The sequence below is a fragment of the Dendropsophus ebraccatus genome, chromosome 13, assembly GCF_027789765.1.
Source record: "Dendropsophus ebraccatus isolate aDenEbr1 chromosome 13, aDenEbr1.pat, whole genome shotgun sequence".
NCBI classification, from domain to species: Eukaryota; Metazoa; Chordata; class Amphibia; order Anura; family Hylidae; genus Dendropsophus; species Dendropsophus ebraccatus.
In genome coordinates this window covers 48,589,913-48,609,232 of record NC_091466.1, presented here as the reverse complement: position 1 = coordinate 48,609,232, position 19,320 = coordinate 48,589,913, and the positions used below count along the sequence as shown (strand labels likewise).

Genomic DNA, 19,320 nt, shown 5'->3' with positions numbered 1-19,320 from the left:
AGGTACGTTTACATGGCCAAGTGATCCTGTGCAGCTGGAGGAGTTGGATGCCACTCTAGAGAGTCCTGGAAAACATGGATACAGGTTATGGCTGTATCCATGTTTTCCCGGTAGCTGTAAGGCAACATCCGACTTCCCCAACCAACTGGAGTCAATTGCAGACGTTAAGGCTTGGAGAGTAAAGGGTTTTGCCAGTCCGCTTTACACAAGCCCTAACCCTCCTCATACAGAACACAGGATCACTTGGCCATACTGAACAATCAGCCTAGGAGCAGGAAATCATCGGCTGATCACACCTTTTGAGCAGACCAATAAATCATTGTTTACCAGCTGCACATTTCCCTGTGTAAATATCAATGTATTAATATGGCCCCACGAACAATACAGGGATCATTTGTGCGACCCTGCTGCTCAATTAGTTGTACTATGTAAAGGCACTGCATACAAGCATCAATCTTGCTGATCGGAACTCATATACTTCATTTGTTATGAGAAAGATAAGCCGCAGTGAGAGCTTTCTGGCTGTGGCTGATCTTTCCCATAACAAAAAGGTCTGGTGGTGATTTTCCATTACACCTGATCTCTATCGAATCCTAAATCTACCATCTGTCGGTGGTCCGTCAGTAGGGCACCATAAACCTTATACCAACAGCTGAACGCACCGGTTTGATTTTGATTTGTTCTATCAGAGCTTACTCGTTGTCTTCACACACCATACAGCTCTGCTATTGAAACAGGGCTTCACCATTTCCCTTGCACTGCTGCCCAGCATGTGAAACACAATTCTTTCTGAGACAGCAATGGGGAGATGTGTCTTCACAGGAAATTTGTAATGGAAGATTTTACTGGTATAACATAGCTTAGCAAAATGACCGATATATACATTGCATCTAATGTGTTCATGCTAGACACTCCGGGTCTGGCACCCCCATCGCTTACTGGGGGCAGATCATGACACTAAATTGTTTAATAAGTTTGGTGTAATGTTGGAAACTGTTTCTGTTTATATGTTGTAGAGTTGTAACAGATGTACGCAAAGAAGACAACCAATCATTTATGTTGGATCCGTAGTTTATTCTTATTCACGTTTATATCTATGTATATTCATTGTATAGGACATTGGCAAAAGTTGTATTATGTTTTTCTCAGTTTTTTCTTAGAATGGGAACCTGTTTTTTCCCATTTCTAGTGTTTATTGTATTTCTTTTAACTATGCAAAAATTCTATAAAAAAACATTTTTGAATGTGTGCATGTAAATTCTTTTCTTATTCTTTATAGCTAGAAGAGGCTCTATCAGGCGGCACCCAACAAATATTAAATTTGTACCAGAACAGTATTCCCAAGTCTTATGATCATATGGAACAGCAAAGAGCTATTGAGGAAGGGAAATCATGGGAAAAGGGAGAAAACAATCAAAGTGACTCAGTCCTGAAAGAGCAGATATGGCAAAAGTTGTGTAAACTAAAGGAAAGACAACAGTTCTGGATGCAAAGGATGGAGGAGTATGTTGTGTGTAAAGTAGATGCTCTCATGTAATGAATAACTGGATTGCTATACAGAACTGAAAATATCTTTTTCTATACTGAAAAGTCCATAATAATTTTCAGTACCTAGGATTGCTGGCTGTGAATATACATATATATTGTGTTTGTACACTGATATTGTCTAATGGGCCAGCATATAGATTCACACTTCACTTTTTGGTTGACTTGTGCACATTCTGGTATATATTGTACCTACTAACACTTATCTATTATATAGGAAAAAAAGTAAATCTCCTCACGTCTATCATTCTTCTATCCTCTTAATGTATTAGGATAGACACTTTTTACGAGAAAGACGTTGTGAGGACGGAACAAAGCTTTGATCTTTTGGCCCAGTTCTTACAGACAGAGCTTGAAACCGTAGGGAATGTTCGCTTTGAAGAAGGCACTCCATCAGATTCGTGGTAAGCCCAGTTCATGACAGCTTCTATTAGAAGTACTGAGGATAGGGACTGCAATATTTCCATGTGTTGTGTCTGACGGAATGAGGAGTTGTGGACCTGAGCGTTGCATATGTCTCTCTAGTACCACCTGTAGGTAGCTACACTGTAAATCAATGGCTGACCTGTAAACAATGGGGAAACATGGCTAGGGTTGTCAGCTAGATCAGAAGCTCCCAAACACCTTGGTTCGTACAGAGCAGGGCACTAGTTGATTCTCTGCAAGGAGAACCCGTCCCTTACAATAGTCAGCATCAGATGTGCTTGTGTTCTGTTGGCCGACTATTGGGGCACATCCCTGTTATCATGTCCAAATCTGGGCAAACAAGAGTTTCATCTGTCCTTACAAATTATGTATTAGATAAAGGGGTTTTTAGGGTATATATAAATATTTCATTGGTGGTGTGATATACAGTTGTGCATGAATGTTGAATGTGTAGATACACCGCAACCACTGTGCAACCCAAACAATACAATTGTTACCTCCAAACCAGCACTTGGCACCAACATTTAATGTTTTGCAAAATAAGGGTGCCTTTACACAGAGAGTTTTATCTGACAGGTTTTTGAAGCCAAAGCCAGGAGCAGACTATAAACAGAGAACAGGTCATAAAGGAAAGGCTGAGATTTTTTCTTTTTTGAAATCCATTCCTGGGTTTGGCTTCAAAAATCTGTCAGATAAATCTCTCTGTATAAAGTCACCCTTAGTGTCCGATCTGTGGCTCAGCCTCTGAGCATTACCCACCGTTATCCATGTATACTGGATATGGGGCATAAGATTGCTCGTGATGAGACAATCATTGTAAGCAATAGATGCAATTTTTAAAAAAAATCTCATCTGCTTAGCTACTGCAGTGTTTTAATGGATTTCTACATCAAATTCACCACCTGTTACAATCCCCCTTAGACTTCCTCAGGGGAAATGCCTGGCATGCTGCTGTCTCCCCCCAGCAAACAGCTTATTGCTGGGAGCGGACCTAAGGTGATCAGGTGAGTGTATTGGTGGCCCTTAGCAACAAACCACAGCTCTTCTGTAAAGTATTGCTGTTATTTACAAAGAGATATGTCACTAAAACAACAAAGTAAAAAAAACTTTTGGGTGCGGTACCGACCTACAATATGAATGTAACTGTTCGCTCTCCTAATTTTTATTTTTTGTGTCAATCAAAGAGATATGTCAGAAACGTTGATTAGTCGGAGTCTGAGGGCTGAGACAGCAATTGGAAGAAGTGTTCAGCTAAGTGCTTTTCTCTCTGTCCTCCTGGAGAGAGATAAGAAGAGAAGCACTTAGCTGAGCACTTCTCCCTGCTCGTTCTAGTGATCAGTGGGGGTCTCAGCACCCAATCAAAACATTTTAATGACTTTTGGCTCAGTGAGGGATACATAACCCCCCATCCCTACCCCTCTTTTTTTCTTCCCTCCTATTCCATCCCTTTCCTTTTCTGACCACATACAAGTTGGGGCCTGTCCTTATCAATGTTGCTGAGTGTTTTTCTCTAGATTGACCTTTTTTTTTTCTCTGACCTCTTCTATATGTTTCAAAAGTTGTACCGTCATGTACCTTATTGTTTTTGCCCTCACAGGTGCATCTTGTACTATTAATATAAAAAAGTTTAATAAATTCAGAATAAAAAGATTTAAAAAAAACGTGAAAGCCACACTTGAATTTGATTGGTTGCTAAACAGCTGTTATGCAAGGAGTCCAGTGGGAGGAATTTATTAAGATCTCCACCTGTCTCAGATTGGTCAAAAGTCACAAAAATGTGTCCCTATTACATGCGGTGGCAGTGAGCAGGTGAAAGCGGGGGGGGGGGGGGGGGGGGGGGGGTTGGGCGCAACCCATAGCTTGTAGCAGCGGTCTGCTGCCGCCGCTCCTATTCCATGGGCAGATGGCAGCAGATTGTTGCTGTATGAGTCGTTTGTCTTTCAAAAATGGTGAAAGACAAACAACTGCAACGATCAGCCGGCATCATTCAGGTCGGCTTATCGTTGCCTTCTATTACAAGGAATGATTATCGGCCAAAAAAATTGTTCCGTGTAATAGGGCCTGTTGTTTGCAAAAAATCTGTTGGTGGACCTGTACGGTGATGCTAATCAAGCACCATGACTGCCCGACTTTATGCCCCACAATTTAGGCCTTCTAGCAGGTGTAAATTGTAGTGAAAATTCATGCCAGCTCTGAGCAGTCGTAGATCTGTGAGGCTTCTACACAGGCAGCACCTAGATTCTATCAAGAGGCAATCTTACTCTAGGGGCAGTTTACTTAAGACTTATGTGTGTGAAACGCAGATCATAGTAAATTGCCCCCAATATGTTTTGTACAGTGTGGCTTTGTGTTAATCGCTATGGCTATGTCTTTATGGACAATTTTATTGAAATCATAATATGTGATTACATATATACAAAGGCATCATATTTTCCCATTTCCATTTACACGCACTTAATGTTGCCGCTTTCAGCTATTGTTTCAGCTTTTGTTTCCGCTTCAATATCCTCAGTCTCTTAAAATCTCAATTTATTCTCTAATTTATGCAGGTTCAAGTCCTGTTATGATCTGATGTTATCACGCTTCTGTGCATCAAACTTTAAAACATTCGGGATCACCAGAGTGAAAATAAACCGAATAGTCAGAGTGCACAATCGAATCCTACGATTCAGATTTGAGGAAAGACTTCAGGATTACCTTGACAATGAAGACGGCACCGCAGCAGCGTAGGTTTCATGCTCTCTTGTCATCACACATTGTAGAGACAGGGTTCGAATGTGTCTCGCAGTTCCTGATTTACATGAATTATTGTGTTCTTTCCATTTATATTTTAATATACGATGTGTGTGTGTGTATATATATATATATATATATATATATATATATATACACTGTATATATATAATTTTTGTGCTGGTAAAATTAGCATAAAAGGGATATTCCAATATCCAATATGGTTAAACTTGTAGAGCATGTCAAGATAAATATTTTTGCAATGTATTTATCAAGTTTTTAGTCCTACAAGTTTATGCTACATTCACACAACATAAATTTTCTATTGCTCTCGGCCATTGTTGCCGATTTGCAACAACGGCCATGATTAATAAAAAATTTACATTGTGCTGCAGTCTATAGAATCACGGCTGGAGTGTATACACATAGGGGGGACATGTATCAAAAGGCAAAAATGCCTTTTTTAAGCGCAGATGGGGCTGTTTGGCGGAAAAATATTCACAAAGGGTATTTTTGCGAATATTTTATGCGCAACAGACCCATCTGCACCACTTTCGCCAGTGGGCCTCTGCGTGCGCTGCATCAATCATTTTTCTGGTGGAAAAATTACACTGAAACCTCAGAGCTGGCGTAGGTTTTAAAATCTTCGCACAGACAGGCTCCGTGCGATCAGGATTTATGTAGAGGCAGTGCGCCTCTACATGAATCCCCTGAGCTGCGGAGCTGCAGGGACATTTGTAAGCCCGGCGTAAAAAACGTCGGACTTCATAAATGTCCCCCATAGTATACGCTCCAGCCGGGATCCCTAGTGGCCGCAACAACAACTGACGTGTCAGTTTTGTAGCGGCCACACAACCCTGACAGTGCACACATTGGGGGAGATTTATCAAAGGGTGTAAAATTTAGACTGGTGCAAACTGGCCACAGCAACCACAGCTCCTCTTTCCTTTCACCAGAGCTGGAAGCTGAGCTGTGATTGGTTGCTGTGTCCAGTTTGTACCAGTCTAAATTTTACACCCTACAGTACCGGCCGGAATAAACTTCACTGACACTGGCCGTTCTGTGACACGGCCAGGTCACAGAACAGCTTGTGTCATACGTTGTGTGAACGTGGCCTTACAGTGTAAGGCCAGGTTCAGACTATGTAAGTGTGCGGCTGTATTTGCGGCTATAATTGTGCGGCGGTATTTTTGGTGGTTCATGCGTACGCTGGAAAGTATACGATATACGGCTGCACAGTGCACACTATGTATGAATCTACGGCCCTATCGTAAACGGACCCGTAAAAAATGAACAAGACCATTGTTTGCGGCTGGAAATGCGGCCGTGGATTGACAGGCGGTCCGTACGGAGTACTTCAAAAATAGCCGGCAATGATGCCGAATGCCGATGCCTCTAATAGTTAATATATTAAATTAATAAAACACATTTTCTTTGTAATAAAGTCCCTTTCATTGTTCAATAATTTAATTCTACCGAATCCATCATTTTGTAATTAAATATACTGTTAAAATAAATAGATATATAAATAAATGTATATTTATATATATATTTATTTTTTAACAGTATATTTAATTGCACAATGATGGATTCGTTTAAATTAAATTATTGACCAACGAAACTGAATTTATTTAAACGGAAATGTGTTTTATTCATTAAATATTAATTAGTACAGGAAGCTCCATAAGCCGTTAATTCATATTGCCGGCAAAAGAGCTTTCTGTACTAATCATCACTTTACTTTAATGAAAACATCAAATGTTTCTTCTAATTATGTTATCACAATAGCATTATTAGAAGAAACATTTAGAATTATATGTGCGCTCAGCTGATTGGCTGATCGGCTGAGCACACATATAATTAGCGGGTCCGCAGCACAGTGACTTTATTGTGCTGCGGACCAGCGAAGAGGACACATCGGGGTGAGTATAGAGCTCTCCCCACCCCCTCCCCAGCACTGCACCCCTCCCAGCAAGGAAGGGGGGTCACTTAACCCCTTCCTTGCTGGGATGGGTGCAGTCTGACATCAGTCTGGCCCCCAAGGGGTTAAGGGGGATGCAATACATCCTCCCTTAACCCCTTGGGGGCCAGACTGTAAGCAGTGATCTGTAAAGATGCTGCATACTGTAAGGAGCACAACACCGCTCACAATGATGGGTGTTGTGCTCCTGTTTGTGTGTTTCTCCCTTTTTGTTTTTCAGATATCGGTATCCTGGGGATTCCGTCGGATTCCGTCGATGACCAGCGGTTTTTTGTTGTTTTTTTTTTTTTATAAAATGGTCAATGAGGGGTGTGGGGGTGTTTTTATTTGAATAAAAAAATTTTTAAACTTGTGTCTTGTCTTTATTTCTTTACTTTATAGACTTAGTAGTGGAAGCCGTCTAATAGACGGAATCCATTACTAAGTTGGGGTCTAGTGTTAGCCGGTATAAAATGGCTAACCCCCCATTATTACCCCAGTACCCAATGCCACCAGGGGTACTGGGAAGAGCCGGGTGCCAGTGGTCCCGGAGCGTCAAAATTGGCGCTCCTGGACCAGGTGGCAGCAGGCTGGTAAGATTTAGGCTGGGGAGGGCCTAAACCAATGGCTCTTCCCACCCTGGTGTTACCAGGCTGCTGTCGTTTAGTTTTTAACCCGGCTGGTTATAAAAATAGGGGGGACCCTATGCGTTTTTTTTAAAATAAATAAATAATTAAAAAAAAAACGCATAGGGTCCCCCCTATTTTTATAACCAGCCGGGTTAAAAACCAAACGACAGCAGCCTGGTAACACCAGGGTGGGAAGAGCCATTGGTTTAGGCCCTCCCCAGCCTAAATCTTACCAGCCTGCTGCCGCCCGGTCCAGGAGCGCCTATTTTGACGCTCCGGGACCACTGGCACCCGGCTCTTCCCAGTACCCCTGGTGGCATTGGGTACTGGGGTAATAATAGGGGGTTAGTGTTAGCCATTTTATACCGGCTAACACTAGGCCCCAACTTAGTAATGGATTCCGTCTATTAGACGGCTTCCACTACTAAGTCTATAAAGTAAAGAAATAAAGACAAGACACAAGTTAAAAAAATTTTTTATTCAAATAAAAACGCTGGTCATCGACGTAGTCCACGGAATCCGACGTAATCCCCAGGATACCGATATCTGAAAAACAAAAAGGGAGAAACACACAAAAAAACACACAAACAGGAGCACAACACCCATCATTGTGAACGGTGTTGTGCTCCTTACAGCATGCAGCATCTTTACAGATCGCTGCTTACAGTCTGGCCCCCAAGGGGTTAAGGGAGGATGTATTGCATCCCCCTTAACCCCTTGGGGGCCAGACTGATGTCAGACTGCACCCATCCCAGCAAGAAAGGGGTTAAGTGACCCCCCTTCCTTGCTGGGAGGGGTGCAGTGCTGGGGAGGGGGTGGGGAGAGCTCTATACTCACCCTGATGTTGTCTCTTCGCTGGTCCGCAGCACAATGAAGTCACTGTGCTGCGGACCCGCTAATTATATGTGCGCTCAGCCGATCAGCCAATCAGCTGAGCGCACATATAATTCTAAATGTTTCTTCTAATAATGCTATTGTGATAACATAATTAGAAGAAACATTTGATGTTTTCATTAAAGTAAAGTGATGATTAGTACAGAATGCTCTTTTGCCGGCAATATGAATTAACGGCTTATGGAGCTTCTTGTACTAATTAATATTTAATTAATAAAACACATTTTCGTTGAAATAAATTCAGTTTCGTTATTCAATAATTTAATTCTAACGAATCCATCATTGTGCAATTAAATATACTGTCAAAAAATAATTATATATATAAATATACATTTATTTATATATCTATTTATTTTAACAGTATATTTAATTGCAAAATGATGGATTAGTTTAAATTTAATTATTGAACAACGAAAGGGACTTTATTACAACGAAAATGTGTTTTATTATTTTAATATATTAACCATGAGAGACATCGGCATTAGTGCAGAGGATCGCAAACCCCGGTAATAGCAATTCATGTAAACTGTGTTCCCTGCTTTCCCAGATGCATCCAGAGGTGTTTGCATCACTTTCTTAAGATTTTATTTGTTATTTTTAGTTGAACCAGAAGTAAATGACCCTATGTTTTGAGCCGCATGTCTATTTTTTCCCACGGCCGTAGTTTCATCCGCACATTTACAGCCGCATAAAAAATACAGCCGCACAGTTACATAGTGTGAACCTAGCCTAACTCTCATTTCAGGTGACTTCAGGATGCACTTTCCTGTGTATGTATATGAGAAGCAGTACTATATTTGCCCATTCTATCAGTAATATATGCCATTTTCTCCCTGTCAGCAAAATCGTAAGAAGAAAGATGAGGGCACTCACCGCTTTTAGTGATCTTCTTGTTTATTTCATTTCTTTACTTTACGTGCAATCTTACAGGGCAAACTGAGCTTAGCGTGGACGCCAGACACCCACCGAGTCGGGTAACAGCTGTTTCACGCGCATGCGCGCTTCTACAGGTCTGTAGAAGCGCGCATGCGCGTGAAACAACTGTTATCCGACTCGGTGGGTGTCTGGCGTCCACGCTAAGCCCAGTTTGCCCTGTAAGATTGCACGTAAAGTAAAGAAATGAAATAAACAAGAAGATCACTAAAAGCGGTGAGTGCCCTCATCTTTCTTCTTACGATTTTGCTGAATGTGAGATGTCTATATTCGTAGTGAGCACCAACCAGTGATCAGCGTTTAGTCTCTGTCTGTCTGTGGGACCCATTGGTGTGGAAGCCTAGGCTCGGCAGTGACGGAAACTACGATTCTACTTAGAGCCATTTTCTCCCTGGTTACCATCCTGCAGACTCCACTCTTCTGCGTTCTCCATGCTTAACTGCAGTGTTGATGCAGACTAGCCTCTGTGCTGTCTCCTATGCACTATATAATCACTGAAGATAGGATCCTGCAATCCTACCTCACTTAAGCAAACCTTCAGAAGTTCCAAGACCAGCAGTGAGCAGTCTAACATGTAAATCCAGCATTTTCTGTGGCAATCCCCCCATAGACTGTAATTAGCAGTGCAAACCTGTTTACACTCTGCTGTAGATGGACTTCCCTTGAACAGATAAGAATTAGGGGGGGATAGCTTTTGTAAGTACAGAAGGAAGCCCTTTTGCCTTAGGGCTTATTCCTATATCCTGTATTCCATGGAAGCTATGGACAGGGAAGCCCTGCAATGGACTCTTTTCCAGCTCGGCATCATGTATTAGTTTGATGCCGGGAGAGGGGAAAAAGTTTGAATCTTTGCTGTACTGTAATCACACAGCCATGCAGCTGCTTCATTACCGTGCCAGAGATTCAAACACTCTCTTGCCAGATTCAACATGCTCTTGGCATCATATTGGTACATGATGCCGAGCAGGGAAAGAGTCCACTGCAGTCTCTAGCTTCTGGGGAATACGGGACATAGGAATAAGCCCTTAAATCTATTGCAGACTTTTTTATATTCACTTGTACTGTTGATTTCTGCAAAGTTGTTTAAAATGACAGTTACACTTTAAGGCCATGTTCACACACAGCGATCAATTGCATTGCAGTGTATGGAACAGTGGCTGTAGTGTAAACACTACGACTGGGGGTCTTTGCCGCCGCACAAAATAATTGACAGGTTTATTCTGTGCAGCCACTATTCAGTGAAAAGCGACACATGCATATTGCTGTGTTCAGATGATTTAGAGAATAAAGAATAAATGTCAGTTTTACCGTGAATTGCATTACGTAAACATGGAACCCCTCCCCCAAAATATGCAGAATTTTTGACCCAAATTCACCCCATAAACGATATTTTGGGGGTTCCTTCATTCATTTTATGGCAGATTAAAAGATGTCATTACAAAGTACTCCAGAAAAAAACAAGCCCTCACATGGTCCTGTATGTGGAAAAATAAAAGAGTTATGGGTCTTACAAGGTGAGGAGGAAAAAAACGAAAACGCAAAAGTGACAATTGGCCCGGTCCTTAAAGGGGTTGTCCGGCGATAAAAAATTATTCACAGAATAACACACATTACAAAGTTATACAACTTTGTAATGTATGTTATGTCTGTGAATGGCCCCCTTCCTTGTGTCCCACCACCCCCACCCGTGTACCCAGAAGTGTGGTGCGCTATACATTACCTGTCACGTGCCGACCACGGTCTCCGATCGTCAGCAGTGACGTCTTCTTCGGGAGTCCGGCGGATCTTCCCGAGTGCCGGCCGCCCTCTGCAGCGTCATCCGAAGCTCAGCCCCGATTGGCTGAGCATAACTGTGCTCAGCCAATCGCGGCTGAGCAGCTGATGACGTGGCCGCGTCATCAGCCGCTCAGCCGCGATTGGCTGAGCACAGTTATGCTCAGCCAATCGCGGCTGAGCTTCGGATGACGCTGCAGAGGGTGGCCGGCACTCGGGAAGATCCGCCAAGCTCCCGAAGAAGACGTCACTGCTAACGATCGGAGACCGTGAACGACACGAGATGTGGTGAGTATAATGCACCACACTTCCGGGTCTAGCGTGGGTGGGGGGAAACACGGGGAAGGGGGCCATTCACAGACATAACATACATTACAAAGTTGTATAACTTTGTAATGTGTGTTATTCTGTGAATAATTTTTTATCGCCGGACAACCCCTTTAAGGCCATTTCAGGCTCTGTCCTTCTGTCCTTAAGGGGTTAAAAGCAGCAAGCAGCTTACTATTGTCTGTGTAGACTGTATGCAAGGGCCCGACCAAATACATTTTATAGCTAACACCTACTAATAATTTGTTATTGGAGAAACACAAAGGGGTTCTATATGATTTGCTGCTCTTGTATAGGGGCCCTTCATCCTGTGTCTGCACTTCCTATGGAAAATACTGTTTAGCACACAGCTAGATACACTACCAACCCTCTCTTCTCTTGCACAGCAGTCGTTCCTCTTTACTCAGCATACCCCTACAGGTAGATGTACCGAAGCTGCTGACAAACACATCGTAATGATGGGTGGATGAGATTTGGATAAGTCATTGTGAATTATAATGAATACACTATACAATATGCTCTCATTGCCACTCACTACATTTGCTGGTCCATGCAGTCGTCTGCCCAGCCCAGCGAGTGTACTGTACTGTAGCATGCTGAAGGCCGTAGATTGCATAGAGGGCTATGGCTAATTACATTGCAGGCACCCCCAAAGGTTCCCGCAATGTAAATAAAAATAAAATGCCATATCGGCCTGATGAACATGTAAAAAAAACGGCCATTATTTTAAAGAGTCACTGTCGTATTTTTTTTTTTTGCAGAAATCAATAGTCCAGGCGATTTTAAGAAACTTTGTAATTGGGTTTATTAGCCAAATCTGCCATTATCTGCATGTAAAAAGCCTTTTCCCAGGTCCCCCCCTCCTTCCTCTTTTTCATCCACTCTGAAAAATCTGAAAATTGTGACTTGTTGCAGGAGACGTCCCCTGTCTGCTCTAGGGAGAGGGGAGGGGGGAGGAGGAAGGAGGGAGTTAGCCGGCAGCAGAAAGCAGATAACAGAGGATTACAGGCACGGAGCTGGGTGACAGCTGTAATCCGAGCTCAGACAGGTCACTGGTGACTGTCACAGGAGATATCCCGTGAGGGATTTGTAGATTAACTCTTTGTTGTCCTGTTTTGGTCTTTTCTTTAGCTCTCTCCATAGGAGAACAATGAAGACAGGGGGGAGAGCTTCAAACTGCTTTTTTATGATAAAAATGCATTTTTCGGATAATAAACCCAATTACAAAGTTTCTTAAAATCGCCTGGACTATTGATTTCTGCAAAAAAAAAAATTCACGACAGTGACACTTTAACATGGTGGGAACATAACCTAAACGTGTATATACCCTTTATTAGCATGTCTGTTTTACCAGATTCCTTTTCTTGCAGTAATTACAAGAAGATGCTAGAATACCTTTTTTATACCTTGGACCCCATCATGTTAGAAGAAAAGAACAGTCTCCTCCAAATTCTTGAAGATGGGTTTAAGGTGACAAAAAGTTCCCAGGTTAATACTATGCTTTGTACTATAATTTAGTGGTTTCATTTTTACTTTTGTCTAAAGTCATGACAGATTGATAGGGCAGACTAGTGATGAACTGGACCAATTCTTCTCTTCTGAAAAGGGGAACAGTAAAGCACTGTTGTTTATTCCTACCTTTTCAGGAGCAATGATGGAGGAACAATACTATGGGAGAAATTTATCTAATACATTTCTCTCTCCTCGTGCTCTGGATTTACTAAAGCTCTTAGTAAATCTGGGCAGCCTAGGATGGGCAGGAGTAAGGGGCCTATTCCACGGGAGCCGTGGAATAGGCCCAGTAAACGAGCGCCGATCTAGCAGATCGGCGCTCATTTACATAGTTGATCGGGCCCCCATTGGCCCGTGAAATAGGACCCTAAGTCATGATAAATTAGGCACAGGAGAAGACCACGTCTCCACCCTCCCTTTTGGTGAACGGGCTGCGCCTGGTGGATACTTATTTTCAAGTATTCACTGGGCTCAAGGATAAAAAATCTGCCCTTATGTTTTACTAAATAGACACAACAGGAGATATGAACTCCTCTCTCGTTCCTCTTGTTTTCTCGTCTGTGGGCAGCCTCAGACGTTTGCAATGCCCTTACACAGCACACACACCGATAAATTGTACAGCCTGCTGTAAAGATGCAGTTAGTAAGGATCAGGCTTTTTCCCTGTCCTCAACTGATCGCTGTCACTTTTACCCAGGCCGATTATTGCCTGCAGATACATTTCTTGCAATGAGCCTGGCTAATAATCAGCCAGTGTAAAAGGCCCTCTAGTTATTTAACCAACTGTTTGAGTTCTTGTATATGCTTGTATCTAACATGCCGCTATCTCATGATTGTACCATTATCTCTCTACTCACAAAACCCCTTACATTACATTCAGGAGATCCACTCTGTTGTATATTTATTTTAATCATAAGGAGGATCGTAGCTTAGCACCAATTAGAGAAGATTTTCTTAGGATTTATTTCCTCATTCTCTGATGCAAAGATTCAGGACTCTATTGGATATTAAAAGATTTACAGGACATTGGATTTTCTGAATGTGAAAGGTCTCAGTTGAGTGTTCACAGTGGGAGCTGTCACTGAACCTTCCTTCCTGTCAATTCTTCTTAAGAGCTGTCTACTGGGTCCTGCAGAGCTTATACTTTTTATTCATTGTTGCCATATATAATATTTTTTTTTTTGGTGTAAGGTATGTAGTGAAATACAAAATGCACTACATAATAAGGGTTTGTGAGCATGGTGGGTTTCCTGTGAAACAGGTATTAAAGAATGAATAATTTATACACGTCGTATTTGTTACCCTGAGTTAAAAACCTTGCACTAACTTTTGTCTGCAATCTTTATTCCATCAATTGTTCTCAGACCCCGTTAGGGTAAAACCGGAGAAGAGCGCAACTCGAGCATCCTTGAGTCCCATTTTTTTATATTTGAGTACCAGTGGCTGAAGAAGTTGGATGAAGCCTAAGGGAGTCTGGAAAAAGATGTATACAGCCTATGGCTCAATTTGCGCTCATCCGTAGTAAAACACACACAGTCTGTTGCAACATACAGCCAGAAACTCATGCACTGAATGGCTGACTTATCCTAGCCGCTATGCAAACTAAATATTTATGAAAACACACAATCCACTTTCCTAGGCCGGGCTCCCTCAGCAGTCTGTTCAGAGATGAGTCATAGGAGGTGGTCCTACTGCGTGTGATAGCCGGAGGTGGTCCTACTGCGTGTCATGGGAGGAGATACTGCTATGCTGTGGCATTGCTGGAAGACGGTCCTGCTGTGTTGCCGTGTTGCTAGGAAGAGATCCTGGTGTGTTAATCCGTTGCTCGGAGGCAGCCATTATGTGTTACCCAGTTCCTTAGAGGTGGTACTGCAGTTTGATGGGGAGATCCGAGAGCTCCCAGTCACAGATAGATGAATGGGATGTTGAAGACTGGAGCATCGAGGAGTTCCAGTCACTGAAGGACAAACTGCAGCTCAGGGATGAGGCCATACGACTCCATGATGGCGGCGTCATGACTGCAGTGCTGTTTCTCCTGAAGAGGACTCTATCTTCAGACATTCAGACATGGTGTTAAGGAACAGACCAGTTGCCTTGAGATATTTTATTCATCTCCTAAAGGAGACATCAGGCTGGCATCAGCTGATGAAGCTTCTCAGGATCCTGGAGTGGTAGGAGGAATTGGTGCTGTGTACATACCGGGAGCACCTGGACATCCCGGGGGCAGAGACTTTCTAAAGAGTAAATGCCTCAGTCTTCCCTTCTTCTCAGAAGATGCTGCCCATATGCAGGATCACTACTCCCTGCTTCAGCATCAGATCACCATCAAGGTGAATGACAAGCAACTGGAGGGCTCGGGGTAAACCTTCAAGAAGCTGTACTTCCTGGCGGCATGGGCCGAGCTGCACTTCTGGAGGGATGTGGACGCTATGTGCATCACAAAGAACTGTCAGGGATTCACCAAGGAGAAAGCTCCTGTAGGCTTTCACAGGGTGGTGGAGATCCTACATAAGAACAGGGCCCCTGCACAGATGCTACAGAATTACCTGAGGCTAGTGGAGGACACTGACACCCGGATCTCTCTGGTGACGAAGTACAAGTGTCACGATGTGGTGATCAATATGTACAGAGACCTGAAGAACCGCCAGCTGCTGATGGTCTATCGATGTAAGGTGGATCGGTGGTCCCAATAGGAGGAGAACATAGACAATCAGCAACATGCTGATTTCATGGAAGATGACAGAGAGAAGAGAAGCGAGTCATGGCAAATACAGAGCAACTCATACAGCTAATAATAAAGAGATCAACCCCCACCCCCAAAAATAAATAAAAGTGTGGTGTGGTGTGTGTGTGTTAGCTGTTTAAATCTTAAAGCGACTCTGTACCCACAATCTGCCTCCCCAAACTGCTTGTACCGTCAGATAGCTGCTTTTAATCCAAGATCTGTCCTGGGGTCCGTTTGGCAGGTGATGCAGTTACTGTCCTAAAAAACAACTTTTAAACTTTCAGCCCTGTGTCAAATTGGTGTGGCCTAAAGTGTCTGTGCCCTATGCTTGCACCGCCTCTGTCCCTCCTCCCCATCCTCTTCACCATTAGGAATGCCCCTGGGCATTCTCTTATTCCTCACTTGTCAGAACACTGCCCATGTGCCTTAATGATCCGGCACATGTGCAGTGTTCAGACAGATGATGAATAGGAGAAAAACTGCCTGGAGCATTCCTAATGATGAAGAGGGCGGGGAGGAGGGACAGAGAGGGTGTGCAAGCCTAGGGCACGGGTATTCTAGGCCACGCCAATTTGACACAGGGCTGTAAGTTTAAAAGTTGTTTTTTTTTACAATAACTGCACCACCTGCCGAACAGACCCCAGGACAGATCTTGGATTAAAAGCAGCTATCCAAAGGTACAAGCGGTTTGGGGGGGGGGGTCAGATTGTGGGTACAGATTCGCTTTAAAGATTAAGCACGTGCATGCTTAACCCCAGCAGGAGAGCAGAAAATGCAGTATGGGGAAGCAGAGACCATATACTTATCTCTGTCCTGAGCTTTAGCAAAGTTAAGCAAACCCACTCGGTTTAAGTTGGATGTATCCATGTTATCCTAGGACTTCCTAGGGCTGCACTGTATCTGTTTTCCAAGACTCCCTAGGGCTGCACCCAATTTTTTTTGCCACAGGTATTCAAATGCAGAGAATCTGAACCGGTGGATGCTCGAGCTTCACTCAACTCTAGTAGTAGGACTTTTCCATTTATATTGTTTAAAAAGCTTAGGGCCCTATTCCACCGGACGATTATCGCTCGCATAATCGTTAACGATAACGATCTCAAACAACCGCTATTGTGAAAGACCTTAAAACGTTCACTAATTTCCATGGAATGATAATCGTTACTTATGATCGTATTTGCGATCGTTTCTTCTTCGCTATTTCTTCGCTATTGCGTTCATATCTACTGCGAACAACCGAAGGATGTCTTATTCAATGCAAACGATTTGCGAACATTTTGCGAACGAGCAACGATAAAAATAGGTCCAGGTCTTATAAAGTGATCAACGATTTCTCGTTCGGTCGTTAATCGTTAACTACATTTCAACCTAACGATTATCGTTTAGATTCAAACGATTTAACGATAATCTGAACGATAATCGTCTGGTGGAATAGGGCCCTTACTTTAGCACTTTCTCTTTGATGCCTTACTGGTTTGCTTTTAACTTTATTCGATATATAATGCATTTACTAAAATGTTTGTATAAAGTTGTGGAAAATTTTAGAAAATGTAGTAAATGTTTCAGTTAAAAAAATAAAAAGCTTAATTATGCATTCAGGAAACAAATGAATAGTAAAAAAAAAAATCTATATATCAGGCAAGGCTATGTTCACAAATCGTATTTTGGTCAGTATTTGTAGCCAAAATCAGGAGTGGAATCAACAGGGAAAATTCATAACGGAAAGATTTCCATGGTTTCTGTGTTTTCAACCCACTCCTGGTTTTGGTTGAAAAAATATTGATCAAAATACTCAGTGAAATACTGTATGACATAGCCCAAAGGTGTCCATAGTCTTTTATTGTGTTGCCCTTTTTGTAGCATTTTTCACATTACAAATAAAATGGCATGATTTGAAATTTGAAAACTGTCAGAAAAATACATATTTCAATAAAAAGCCACATAAAAAACTTCCAGAAAATACAAAAACACTGATGCATTTATTTTTAAAGCCAAAATAAATGACAATGTACAGTAAAGGCGCCCTAAGTCCAGCAGCAGACGGGCACGACCTAACTGGAGTCTGTTCTATCTTAATGAATGTAAATAGTGGGAAAGCTGCAGAATGGTGACATCCTCTGTGTATTGCCATAATAGCTATAATACGGTTCATTAACAATTGTTTTCATCCTTACCATGTCATGATGTGTTTTCCACAGTTGTGTGATCAGGAACAAGAAGAAGCTGTTCGCCTCGCTAACAGTTTGGGATTTTATGAGACTTCTAATTTGGAGCAAGAAACAAACCAGGAGACAAATCATTATGATCCAGAGGTCTTTAAACACGGTATACTAATTACAGGAAGACATAAGTGATACACTGAATGATAGATGACGTAGTGAATCCAGAGCGGAGACTGGCATAGTTAATGTAGTGAATGAATCACATTCCATGTAATCACTTAGGGAGTAATCGTGGGACGCGTTGAGGTTTACACAAATACTTGGTTCATTGAACAGGTTAATATCGACAGAATAATACTTTCAGCGCTTCCTCGAAACAAAGTATGTGCTGTCATTTCTAATCTACCCTGTACACTGTCATCAGTATTAGAAAGATAAATGTACTCATTTATTACTTTGAAGCCACTATACAACATTTAGATGGGCATGGCGTTTTTGTTGCAAAAACGGAAGTTTATGATATGCCTTACACACATGGGGGATGGATTTACGAAGACTGGCGTACGCCTCTTAGTGAATTTGGCCGGCCGGGCACCTGAGTTGGAGCCCGGCGTACTAAATCTACAGGAGTAGATTTGCGTCATGATTTACGCCTGCAACTTCTCCCTGGCGTACGCCTCTTGCGGACCTTTCATAGATGTCCCCCATGGTGTTTTTTGTCATGGTGCTTTTCTATCCTCTCTCGCGTTTTTGAGGCAAAACACAGCACGCTGAGGGTGTGGCTTTTTTTTTTTTTTTTTTTGCAAGCTTTTATCCCATAGACGTTAATAGGAAAATTGCTGTGTGTATGTTTTTTTTTTTTTTCCTGCCATTTTTGTATCCTTTTAATCCTGCAACTATGTCATGTGATGGCAGAGGAAAAAGACGTTCAGCCATCATGGTGTGCACAAAAATGCCAGAAAACACGTATTTAAAAAATGCCATGCGCCACATTGGCATTTTTTCTGGAGGCCAGAAAAATGCAACAAAAAACAGGGATGAGGGCCCAGCAGATCCTGGAAGTCTTGGAATAAGTTGTGGGATCCATGGATGAGGGTTGTTTTTTCAGCATATCCCACATATGATCAGTCAGATTGATATCTGGGGTATGGAGGCCAAGTGAACACTGTTATGCTCCTCAGTTTTTGCAATGCAGTTGGGGCATTAGTCTGCTGAAATACCCCACTGACATTATTGGATACTGCCACCATGAAGGTACTTAGTCGGTTCAATGCTTAGGTAGGTGGGACATGTTAAAGTAACTTCATTGCCCAGACCAGGACCCAGGACCCAGAGGTTCACAGCTGAGCATGGCCCAGATCATCTTATTACCTCAACCAGCTTGTCTTCTTCACATAATTCATCCTGGTCATCTCTTCCCAAGGCATGTGGCGCACATGCACCTGACCATCCACAGAATGGAAAACAAAGCATGGTTCATTAGATCAGGCCACCTTCCTCCATTCTTCCATGGTTTTGTTTTGATGCTCCTGTTTTAGTTGTTGGCATCCTCAGCAGGGCACTTTACTTTGTCTGCAGCCACACAGCCTCATACACAACAAGCTATCATGTGCTGACATCTTTCTGTCATAGCCAGCAGTAAAAGTGCTAGCTATGTTGTGACTTTGAAGTCATAGCAAACTCTCAAAAAATTTTTTAAAGGGGT

General features: G+C 42.5%; 1 protein-coding gene and 1 pseudogene across 3 annotated transcripts in view; both read left to right on the top strand.

Annotated features, from left to right (window-relative positions):
• LRRC9 (leucine rich repeat containing 9) overlaps nucleotides 1-19,320 on the top strand; it is an 83,334-nt gene that overhangs the window by 22,226 nt on the left and 41,788 nt on the right. The window contains exons 9-13 of one of the 3 annotated variants that reach the window (XM_069950393.1): nucleotides 1,280-1,503; nucleotides 1,818-1,949; nucleotides 4,521-4,697; nucleotides 12,591-12,708; nucleotides 17,652-17,778. In XM_069950393.1, the coding sequence (XP_069806494.1) occupies nucleotides 1,280-1,503; nucleotides 1,818-1,949; nucleotides 4,521-4,697; nucleotides 12,591-12,708; nucleotides 17,652-17,778 (778 nt within the window). The remainder of the gene's footprint in view (nucleotides 1-1,279; nucleotides 1,504-1,817; nucleotides 1,950-4,520; nucleotides 4,698-12,590; nucleotides 12,709-17,651; nucleotides 17,779-19,320) is intronic. The other 2 variants (XM_069950394.1, XM_069950392.1) reach the window with 2 other exon arrangements.
• LOC138771324 (spermatogenesis-defective protein 39 homolog pseudogene) lies at nucleotides 14,611-15,557 on the top strand (annotated as a pseudogene).